The 12,048-nt window shown below is 49.1% G+C and overlaps 1 protein-coding gene across 1 annotated transcript; it reads left to right on the top strand.

Moving 5' to 3' along the window:
• The first annotated feature begins 2,520 nt into the window (after positions 1-2,520).
• Positions 2,521-7,226, top strand: Tnfsf14 (TNF superfamily member 14). The gene is made up of 4 exons (XM_021218469.1): positions 2,521-2,812; positions 3,756-3,792; positions 4,086-4,127; positions 6,048-7,226. Exons 1-4 carry the CDS (start codon positions 2,600-2,602, stop codon positions 6,473-6,475), a joined length of 720 nt encoding a protein of 239 aa, XP_021074128.1. The 5' UTR covers positions 2,521-2,599; the 3' UTR covers positions 6,476-7,226.
• Positions 7,227-12,048: the final 4,822 nt, after the last annotated feature.

The following is a 12,048-nucleotide window of genomic DNA, read 5'->3' as shown; positions in this document are numbered from 1 at the left end:
GCTTCTGTGTACTGATGCTCTCAGGAAACACTTCCCAGATGTCACCTCAGTGATGCCGGTCTCTTCTTAATCACAGCCAGTCCTGCAGAACACGCTAAGCAGAACTAAGAATCTCACTTCAAATATCAAACATCCCCAATGCTCTTCTTGTTGTTGTTTTGTTTTAAGATAGAATCTCTTTATAGTTCTTGCTCTCTTGGAACTCACTATGTAGACATGGCTGGCTTTGATCTCACAGGAGATCCATCTGCCTCTGCCTCCCAAAGGTGTGTACTACCATACCCAGGAAATCCTGGTGGTCTTTAAGAAACTCTCAAACTCCCCTCTGTAATTTCACAAGGCAGGCCTCCATCACCTGCATTATTCTCAGCATTTTGAACTTCCAAGCTCTCTGCATGGAACAGTTTTTTTTCCAGTCCAAAGTTGAGATGCAGTACAATCTTCTCAAAACCATAGTCAGGTCTTTCATATCCCTACCTCACACCTGATTCCAATTTGTGTCTTGGCTAGGACTTCTATTGCTGTCATAAAACAGCATGAACAAACGCAACTTGGAGAGGAAAGGGTTTACCTCAGCTTACACTTTCAGGTCACACCCCATCCAACTGAGGGAAGTCAGTACAGGAACCTGGAGACAGGAGCTGGTGCAGAGGCTATGGAAGAACATTGCTTACTGGCTTTCGTCCTATGACTTGTTCAGCCTGTTTTCTTTTTCTTTAGAAATATTATTTATTTATTATATGTAAGTACACTGTAGCTGTCATTAGACACTCCAGAAGAGGGAGTCAGATCTCGTTGTGGATGGTTGTGAGCCACCATGTGGTTGCTGGGATTTGAACTCGGGACCTTCGGAAGAGCAGTCAGGTACTCTTACCAGCTGAGCCATCTTATCAGCTGAGCCATCTCACCAGCCCCTGTTCAGCCTGCTTTCTTATAGAACTCAGGAATGCCAGTGTAGGGAAGGCCCAGTCTACAGTGAGCAGGGCCCTCCCACAAGCCAATCTGTTGGGGGCATTTTCTCCATTGAAGTTTCCTCTTCCAAAATGAACATAGATTGTGTCAAATTGACACGGGCCAGCACAGACCATGAGAGACTAGAGAATGCTTCCAGGCAGATCCTATATGGTAGGACACTCCAGGCTGCTGAGTAATTTGCACAGTTCCAGGAATGGACCGGAGTTGGGCAACAGCAAAGAGATGAAGAAAAGACAAACACAGACATCCAGGAATACTGGGGTCATGTGATCTGGGCCTTCTGTACATGAGTATCTCAGCATGTTATTATATAGAGTCGAGTGGAGAAGTGGGGTTATTGCCTACCACTGAAAAAGGCAGCTTATTACATACAGTTAAGCAAGGAGGCAGGGTTTAATATGCACAATGGGATGGGGAAGGCAGGTTGAGTTAGTCTCCATGAGAACTGTCTCTGTAAGGGAGCTAAGTTCATGTGTCAGCACTCAAGGCGGAGGATGGCGGACACATTCTACACACACTGGCGACATATGCACATCCATGCGTGGACCGGAAGAGAAGGCTGTGTTTCCCTCTGGGTCTGAGGCTCTGGAGTTGTTGACAAGCTCATGTCAACAGCACACATCCCTTCAGCACCTCACAGACCTGGGCTTCCTCTGGAGGGCTCTGATGCAGGTGGATGGGTGTGTCCTGCAGGGGGACAGGGGTCTCAGCAGTTCCCCTGGAAGCCTGGTCAGGGAAGCCATGAATCAGCAGCGTGGCAGAGCCCTGGGTAGGGGGGGAGGCGGGTCCCAGCATTGCCAGCCCCTACAGCATGGGGGCCATTGACATGGAGAAGGGGTGCTGGTGAGTCTTCTAACTGAACCCCCAAGTCCTCAGTATCTGGGAGGGTGTGCGATGGGGGTAAGGTCCAAGCTGAAGATTTGGGGACAAGGTGGTATCTGGAAATCTACCCCAGCGCCATCTCCAATGGACACACATATGAACACCTCTGAGGCTCATGTGTGCATGTGCTAATAGATGACAGACTCTGTAGTGTGTGTGTGTGTGTGTGTGTGTGTGTGTCCATATATGGACCTGCACACACATCAGGAAATGCCTGTGTGCTTGTTCCAGCGCTCGCAGGCACATATCAGAACATCTACACCTGTGTGCACACATCCACGAACCTTGCATCTGTACAAGCGCCTGCACCCATATGCACAGACTGAAGCAAACACAGAGGCCTGTGCTGGCCAGCGCATGCAGATGCAGGTGCGGTGCAAGATGCTTGCACAGAACCCACAGAAGCTCCTCTGAGGGAAACAAAAGCCACCAAGTACCTCGGAGCAGGGGCTGCCCCATCCATCCCACCTGAGTCACATTTTCTGGAAAGTGTGAGCTATGGTGGCCTCAGTGAGAGTGATCGATCGGGGGCTGGGCCTTCTGGGGGCACAGGAAGAAGAGGAGGTGCGTGGGGGAAAGGGGAGGCACCAGACTTCAGCTTTAAAGTGAGTCCTAGGGGTGACAGGAACCTTGTGCAGTTTGCAAAGCCCGAGTGCATTGGGCAATTGTGGTTTCCTCCGGAGAGGAGGAACTCAGGCTTGCCAACCCCATCCCTGGGCTTCGGAGCCTCAGCTTCTCTGGCATGGAGAGTGTGGTGCAGCCTTCAGTGTTTGTGGTGGATGGACAGACGGACATCCCATTCAGGTCGCTGGGACAGAACCACCGGAGACGGCACTGCGGCACCGTCCAGGTCATCCTGGCCCTGGTGCTGCTGCTAGGTGCTGGGCTGGCCACTCAGGGCTGGTTTCTCCTGAGACTGCATCAGCGTCTTGGGGACATAGTGGCTCATCTGCCAGTAAGTGGGGCTTGGGGAACCAGCGGGTCCTCTCCAGTACCTGTGTCTCTTTATGGTTGTACATTGTGTGGTAGGCAGAGAGCCCAACTAGAACCCAGGGCTTCTGTCAGCCTGTCTCTCTGACTCTCCGTCTTCGCATCTGTACGTGGGGATCTGATACACGTGTGGTACCCAGCAGCTTCCTTGGGATTTACCAACTCGGTTGTTGTTTCCAGCCCAAGCCTGTGTCCACCACTGGCTTCATGGTCACCCTGCTTCACCCGCAGCTCTCGCATTTGCTCGCTCGCTGTTCCTTTCAGACAAGCCATGGGTGTGTCACAGAATGCTCCCAAGTCTCTGCCTATGTTTTCTTTTTAAGTTTTTTTTTTAATTACATTTACTTATTTAGTGTGTAGTCGTGAAAAAGTACCCATGTGCTTCAGCGTGTATGTGGAACACTTTTGCGGAATCACTTCTCTGTGCCTCCCTTTGTGTGTGTGGGGGGGGGGAGGGGGTCCTAGGAACTGAACTCAGGTAGCCAGGCTTGGCAGCAAGCACTTTTACCCCCAGAGCCCTCTCACTGGCTCTCAACTATCCCAAAACCTCGAAAACAGTTCCGAAGCAGTTCTAGTTTCAAGCATTTCAGACACTCCACTTGACTAGTTAATTCTCATCTCAGCACTTGGGCAGGGGAGCCAGAAGACTGAGGGAGTTCAAGGTCATCCTAGGCTATTTAGCAAGTCTGAGGCCAGTCTGGGCTACATGAGAGCCTATCTTGGAAACACAACAGATCTAATTAGGTGTGCCCCCCCATCTGTGTGTATGTGTGTGATGTGTGCATGTGTGGCTCTGCATACACATCCGTGGGTAGTGTCTGTAGCCACGGTCAGACAGTCTCATCATCATATACCAGCTAGACTCGGGTATGGCAGGTGCTTACCAAACATCCCTGTCTGCATTTCAGGATGGAGGTAAAGGCTCCTGGGAGAAGCTGATACAAGGTGAGTTTGGGCCCCAGTCCCTTTGAAGCAGGTGGAATGGCTCCCACTTAGCACCTCCCCACACCACACCCTGGGTCATCACCCAGTGTCACTTTGTAGCCCCCCCCCAGAAGGTGCCCCTCCCCCAGGGCCAGAGAAGCAGAAATCTGGGTCATTCCGAAAGGGACAGAGCCTGCCACAGGTAGCCTCAATCGATGTGTGAGAACCTACAGGTACACACACACACACTGATACACACACTGACACACACACAAATCCTCTTTTTGTCTCTAACCTCTGACTCTCTTCCTCAGATCAACGATCTCAGCAGGCCAACCCAGCAGCACATCTTACAGGTGAGGGGGACCTCAGATCTTCACACGGGGTGGGGTTTAGGGTGTCCTGGGAGACTCAGATCTTCACAAGTTAGAGCACTCATTTATGCATTCAGTTAGTGTGTTTTTAAATTTTTTTTGACATTTACTTCTTTTTATTCATTTATTATTGCACACGTGCATGCCACAGTACAGAGGTCAGAAAACTCTCGGGGGAACGATTCTTGCCTTCCACCTTTTGGCCTCCATGGACAGATCTCAGGCTTGGCTCAGAGGACCTTTACTCTCTGAGCCATCTTGCTGATCTCTCTTTTTTTTTTTTTCCTCAGTGTTTACTAACAAACAGCCCAGAGAAGAGCCCCAGGGAGTCTTGTAAAGTTAACCCTTCACCCTGCTAGTCATGGGGACACATCCCAAGGTCCTTGGAGGCCTCAGAAGATGTTGGGATTCAGACCTACCACAGTTTACATTTGTTTGTTCGTTGTTTGTTTGTTTGTTTTTGGAGACAGGGTCTCTCTGTGTACCTTGGGCTGCCTGTGTAGACCTGCCTCTGTGTCCTGAGTACTGGAATTAACAACATGGGCCACTACACCCGGATGTATATACCAGTTTTTCTTTTGGCATAGACAGTTTAATTTATAATTTAACAAGTCAGAAACTAACCAGAATACACATAAAGTATGCTATAATCAAAAACTTTTTAAGACATGACGTGGGAGATAGGGAGGTGGCTCAGTGTGCAAACTGCTAGCCACTTTTGACTCAACATCTGAGTCAAATGCCAAACACACACTCCTGTGCCAGTTACAGAGGCAGATTCAGGCAGACACACACTCCTGTGATGGTCATGGAGGCAGAGACAGGCAGAGAGGTCCCTGGGACCTGCTGGCCAGCAGCCTTGACAAACAGGGGACTTCCAGGGTCAATAAGAGACTCTGCCTCGAAGATGGCCTAGTCAGCCATCACTGGGAAGAGAGGCCCCTTGGTCTTGCAAACTTTATATGTCCCAGAACAGGGGAACACCAGGGCCAAGAAGTGGAAGTGGGTGGGTAAGGGATCAGGGTAGGGGGAGGGTATAGGGACTTTCGGGATAGCATTTGAAGTGTAAATGAAGAAAATACCTAATAAAAAATTGGAAAAAGTTAAAAAAAAAAAAAAGAGAGAGAGAGAGAGACTCTGCCTCAAAACTAAGGTGGGCAGAGACTGAAATTGAGGAAGTTGCCTTCTGGGCACACATACACACACACACACACACACACACACACACACACACACATATATATATATATCACAAACACTCACATACATCACACACATATACACAAACATACACACATACACGTATATATCACAAACACTCACAAACATCACACACATATGCATAAACATACACACATACACAAACATACAGTCACACACACTTTTTGAGACAAGGTCTCAGGTAGCCTAAACTGGCCTTGAACTCTTGATCCTCCGGCCTCCATCTCCCAAGATCTGGATGTCAGGCGTGCACCACTACACCTGATTTATTTAGTTCTGGGGCTGGAATGTACAGCCTTCGGTATGCTGGGCAAATGTTCCACCTCCTAAATCCTAACCCCATTAAAAAAAATTTTTTTTTTGACATTTCACTAGGAATCTTCAATACTTTGTGCCTCAGTTTCCTCTTTGGTATTCAAGTGACTTTGCTCCTCAGTGCTTCAGTTTCTACCCTTGCAGAGAGATGGGAACGAACTGACTTAAGCCACATAACCACCAAATTACTTTGCCTGCTTTCCTGTGCCTCAGTTTCTCTGCAAGATAGGAATGGGCTGAGTCAACCCAGACTAGCAGCCTAATATGGCGATGAAACCAGCGGGAACTAGCGTAAGGTCACACAGAAAGGGTGGGCACAATGCTGACTGTGCTGACCAGTTATTTTTCTCACTCCTTTCCTCCCAGGAGCCAACGCCAGCTTGATAGGCATTGGTGGACCTCTGTTATGGGAGACACGACTTGGCCTGGCCTTCTTGAGGGGCCTGACGTATCATGATGGGGCCCTGGTGACCACGGAGCCCGGCTACTACTATGTGTACTCCAAAGTGCAGCTGAGCGGCGTGGGCTGCCCTCAGGGGCTGGCCAATGGCCTCCCCATCACTCATGGACTGTACAAGCGCACGTCCCGCTACCCCAAGGAGTTAGAACTGCTGGTCAGCCGGCGGTCACCCTGTGGCCGGGCCAACAGTTCCCGAGTCTGGTGGGACAGCAGCTTCCTGGGCGGCGTGGTACATCTGGAGGCCGGGGAAGAGGTGGTGGTCCGCGTGCCTGGAAACCGCCTGGTCAGACCACGTGACGGCACCAGGTCCTATTTCGGAGCGTTCATGGTCTGAAAGCTGCGGTGACAATGTATTTTGTGGAGGGACCCTCTCCAGGACTCACCTCAAACCCAGCAACAGGGTTTGAAGTCCTCCCTTTAAGGAGCCCTGAACTCTGCCGATGGAGTGCTCGGGACGGTGTAGACTGTTGACCTGCTTTGGGCAATCTTCAAATCAGAGACCTGGAGACTTGGGGTGTGGAGCCCAGGAGCGCAGGGTCAGCCCATTTGCCTGATATTCAGGAAGAAAGAATAAAGCTGGGGTATTTATGATTCTGATGCAAACACTGAGATTTGGGCTTTCTGGGTTTTGAGCTGGAGGCAAGAAACCTTCCCAGAGTGTCATCAGGACCGTGTCTGCAGGACTTCGGGGCTCCAGACTTGCCACCACACACTGGCCTCTCCCATCCATCCACTGCATTGGTTTCCAGCCACCAAAACAGCACAGGCTGCGACTGGCCAGGTACCAGTTTCTGAGCACCTACATCCCTCAGGGACATCTTGTTGGGATCAGGGGGACAGACATGTCAGGAATGGTTGGCCAGAAGGGAAGGGAGGAAAGAAGGGAATGGGGAAGAGAAGGAGGGAAATAAGACAAAAACAAAACAAAAAAGCAAGGGCTAAAGCGGCAGGAAGGAGGCGACACTCTTGAGGGCACTGTACTCAACACACTTAGAACAGACTGTGCCAGGCCTGTTGGATTCTTGGAGTTGATGGGATTGTGGGAAGGCACAATGGGGAACCAGTGGGCTTGGGTTATGTCTCAGTGGGTAAAGTGCAATTATGGGGATCTGAGTTGGAATCCCTGGTACCCATCCATATAAAGACACAGATGTGGTGATGGACACTTGTGGCAATGGGATCATCAATAGGGAATGGAGACAGGAGGACCTCTGGGGTTCACTGGCCAGGCAGTCTAGCTGAATCAAAGAGCTCCAGGTTCAGGGAGAGACCTTGCCTCAGAAAAAAGATAGATAGCTCCTGAAGACGACAACCGAGGCTAGTCTCTGGACCCCACATGCAGGACCCATGCGTAATAAAGAAAATTTAAAAAAAATTAAATAATAGTATTTGAGAGGCACTTTATATGTTCTAATCATTTGTGCGTTTATGTTCATTTGTTCCGGTTTTTTGGAAGACAGGGGTCTCAAGTGGCCCAGACTAGCTTTGAACTACATATTTCATGTATTTTGAGGCAGAGTCTCATGCCTCTTATCTAGGTTTCCTCGGCATCTAGAGCTAGAGCTGTGTGTTGCCCCAGTTGAGCATCTGGGCAGTTACCCAGCACCTTCAAAGGCAGAGCCCACACCTGAGAGGGTCGGGCTCCCCCCTGCTCAGCCAGTCCAAACCAGTCCAAGCAGACTTCCCGCATCCTGTCCTTGCAACCCTGGTGGGAGGTGGAAAAGCCCCCCAAAAACTCAGCCTCATCCTCCATCGGAGTTTCCTTTATGCTTATCACGGCCTGTTTCCGTGTCTTTGATGAGACCAAGGTGTGGGGACAGTATTTTTATAAAAAAGCCACCAGCAGTTTCCGCTGTAAGAGAAAAAAAAAATCACTCTAGAAGATTTTTCTCAGCCTTGAGGAGAGTAGAAGGAAAGGGGGAGGGGGGCGACTGAGAAAGGGAAGTAGGAAAGAAGGTAAGTGTGAGGAGAGGGCCAAGAAGGATGGGGGACAAGGGGTACGGGGGGGGGGCTGATCCCCGAGATGTAGGCATTGGCACTTTCAGATAAAGCCTAGAGGCAGGAGGCCCCGGCCAAGACACTGACCTACTTCTGTGTTTCTGAGACGATTATCTGATGAATTTCCTCTTCTACCCCTGGGGCCCCACCACCCACTGTTCCCTGGGACACCATTCTCCCCTAGCAGTTGCTGACCCTTATCTCTGATGACCCTTCTTCCCCTCACCTCCTACCAAGACCCCCCAAAATAATGATGGTGTAGCAATGCCGTAGGGTGGTGCTACAGCCCCCCCCCCCGTAACCACCGTTAAAATGAGAGCCGTCAGTCACAGAGAAATCTGATGGCTCTTATGCTCTGTGAGTTCAGAGCCATGTTCAGAGTTCAAATCCCTGCTCTGCCACTTCCCAGCTGGGTGACTTGGAGACCCATCTTTGGCATCTCTGGGCCTCCGTTTTCCCATCTATGTAGCTTGGGCTGCAGTGAGCTCCTTTATCATTAGTAGCTATTCTTTATGTAGATATAGTTGTTGCTGTGTCGCACATGAGTCTCCCCGGAGGTGGTGCTTTGGTATGCCACCTCCCTCCAAACTGTTGGTAAGAGATGTCCCAGAGACTTCCAAGACAGCACAAGCTATTGCCACTGCTCTTTATTGCCCACCAGAACCTAAGACCCTAGCATGTCATCTTACTCAGCTGTAAACTGTGTGAACTACAATATCTGGTTTGACAAGATGACCCACTGGTGCAATAGCTATGTGACCGTTACCGTGGTAACTAACCACTTTCTGGTTGGATTTAAGGACCACTCCACAGGAGAAAAGTCATGCGTGGTCCTGTGAACCCAGGCAACAAGCCATGTTTTGGGACACTCACAGACCCCAAGGGTGAACTTACTGTTACTGACTACATGAGAGGCTTCCTCATGCAGCGTCCACAGTTAATGCTGAAACTCACAACAGTTTGCAGAGCAGAGAGCAAGAGACTGAGGGAAGTCGAGGAGGAAACTCAAGGCAGGACCCTGGGGGCAGGAGTCATGCAGGAAGACTGTGCCCTGGCCCATCCACTCATGGTCATGCCCAGTGAGTGCCATTATACGTATCCGGCTTACATGCCTAGGGATGGTGCTGCCCACAGGGTCCGGGTCCTCCTGTCAATGACCAGCCAAAACAGTCTCTCATACATGGCCTCAGGCTGATGTGATCTGATCTGGCATTTTTTAAAGGCACTCTGCCAGATGATGCTAGAACTGCATCAAGCTGACAAAGGTAAGTGGGATAATTTTCCACTGTGCATCTGTGAAGATTCTCCTTAATAGATGCCTTGGCTATAAGTAGGTCAGTAGAGTGCTGTAAGCCATTATAAATGGAGACCGGAAGAGGAGACAAGGATGGGCAGGTTGCTCAGTGGGAAGTGGCCCAAGCAGTTAGAGGCCAGGCACGGAGAACTGAGACCACTGCTCAGAGTTGGAAAACTGGGAACATAGTTTGCTGTCTGCTGCTGTAACAAAATACCTGAGCCTGAATACTTTACAAAGAAAAAAAGGTTTATTGATATCACAGCTCTGGAAGAGCCTGTACCAACATCATGACATGACTGACACTAAGGAAATGAGAAGTGAGGGGGGCAAGACAGGACTCCACATTGTCTCCCTCAAAAGTATGAGTTCCATAAAGTTTTTAGGGACCTTGACTCTGGGAAACCTGCTTGGTGGCTTCAGTGCAGAAATAGTTCAATCCAATCTGGTCTGAAGTTGGGTTGGGGCTCTATTCAAAACAGAAAGAAGGGTGACAATGGCTGAGTAAGGGGTGAGATGCAGTGGAGACAGCCCTTGTCTGCTCCCTTCCTGTTCTCTTCCTATTCCCTTCCCCTCTCTCCCTTTCATTTCCCTTCCATTGAGTGTTTATCTTTGAGGTAGAATCTCATTCTGTAACCCAGACTAGCCGGGAATTCATAGAAATCTTCCTGCCTCCGCCTTCCAAGTGCTGGAAGGACCGGTGTAAGCCACCTTTCCCAGCTTGGTTGGTTTGCATAATACATTTGTTACAGAAACCTTTAAACCGTGATACCCATTTTGCAGATAAATGGTAAAATCCAGGCCAGATACAGTGGAGCACCTCAGCACTCAGGAGGCTGAAACAAGGGACTGAGACTTTGGGACCATCCTGGGCTACATGACGAGACTCTGTCTCAAACAACTAGTGAATAAAATGTAGATTCTTGTGGGTTTGGCGGGTTCTTTCAGGGCCAGGCTGATCTCACTCTCTGGTGTGCATGTGGAGCAGCCTCTCTGGTCTCTACCCTCTCCCCTGACAGCCACAAACGCCTCCAGATGCCACTAAGAGTCTCCTGGAAGAACTCATTGAATGACACAGTGAAATCTGGAAGTTTCCTTCTCGGTGGAAGAGTCTGAAGGCTGAAGGTCAGCCCCTGGTGGCTTCCTCTTGACGCTTAGGTTCCTTCCTTGGTCTTCCATGAGCAGCAGAGATGTTCCATCATCACTTACTAGGCAGCATTATTTGTTACCCAGCATGCTAGGCTCTTAGATGTTCGTGGGTGCTTATAAACTGATATATTTTAAATTATGTCCACATGGATTTGATTTCCCATAAATCCTATGTGTTCTGTGTGTATGTGCATGTGTCACTGAGACAGAGACCTCCTCTGCTGGAATCATTCCAGATTCTTCCATTGTGACTGATTTTATTTCAGACAGGAAAATATTTTTATTTCAGGAAAATATTCAGCCCAGTGGTCTCTGTCTCCCTCCAACTACTCCTCCATTTCTTCCCCCATCTCCTCCTCCATCTCCTCATCTTCCATCTCCTCCTCCATCTCCTCCATTACCCCTTCCTCTATTTCCTCCTCCTCCATCTCCTCATCTTCCATCTCCTCCTCCATCTCCTCCATTACCTCTTCCTCTATTTCCTCCTCCTCCATCTTCTCCTCCTCCACCTCCTTCTTCATTTTCTGCTCCTTCTCCTCCACACCCTCCTCCATTTCCTCTTCTATCTCCTCTTCCAACTCCTTCTCCTCCAACTCCTTCTCCTCCATCTCCTCTTCCACCTCTCCCTCCTTTATCTCCTCCTCCATCTCCTCTTCCATCTCCTTCTCCTCCATCTCCTTCTCTTCCATCTCCTCTTCCATCTCTTCCTCCATCTCCTCCTCCATTTTTTGCTCCTTCTCCTTCACATCCTCCTCCATCTTCTCCTCTAGTCTCCTCCATCTCCTGTATCCACATTTAGCTCTGCATGGTTCTGGAGATTCAAAGTAAGCTCCTCATACTTGATTGGCAAGTGCTTACCCACTGAGCCTCACATCAGCCCATGTTGCCTTTTATTATACAGCCTAATAATTTTTGTCTTGTGAGCATGGTCATCTGCTCAAGATGAACTAGCATGGGTGACAGAGGAGCTCACCAAGCCCCACCCCACCCTGTCAGTTGTCCTCAGGGACTTTCTGTAGGGCGCCTAGCTCCTGGATAGCCACACACCCATGAGCAGCACTAATTGATCTCAGTACCCTATCAAAACAAAGAAAGGGCATGAAGTTGAGCAGGGACTCTTGGAGATTGCAGAAAAAGTTGTAAAGAAGTAGAGACTGAATAAACAATTCATTGTACACCTGTGAAAATTTCTCAAATAAACTAAAAATAATATATTTTAAAATTAATAAATACAATAACAATTTAATAATAAAATTGGTATTTTTATTCAAAATGGCAAAATAATTTTTGTCTCAGAGACAGAGTCTCACTGAGTAGTTTTGGCTGTTCTGGAACTCCCTATGTAGACCAGGCTGGCCTTGAACTCACAGAGATCTGTCTGCCTCTGTCTTCCAGGTGCTGAGATTACAGGATCGTGCCATCACACTCAAAATAAATTTTTGATATTTTATTTAAAATGATAAGAC

The sequence above is a fragment of the Mus pahari genome, chromosome 18 (genome assembly GCF_900095145.1).
Source record: "Mus pahari chromosome 18, PAHARI_EIJ_v1.1, whole genome shotgun sequence".
In the NCBI taxonomy this organism is placed as follows: Eukaryota; Metazoa; Chordata; class Mammalia; order Rodentia; family Muridae; genus Mus; species Mus pahari.
The sequence above is the reverse complement of the archived record's forward strand: the minus strand, read 5'-3'. Positions and strand labels throughout refer to the sequence as shown.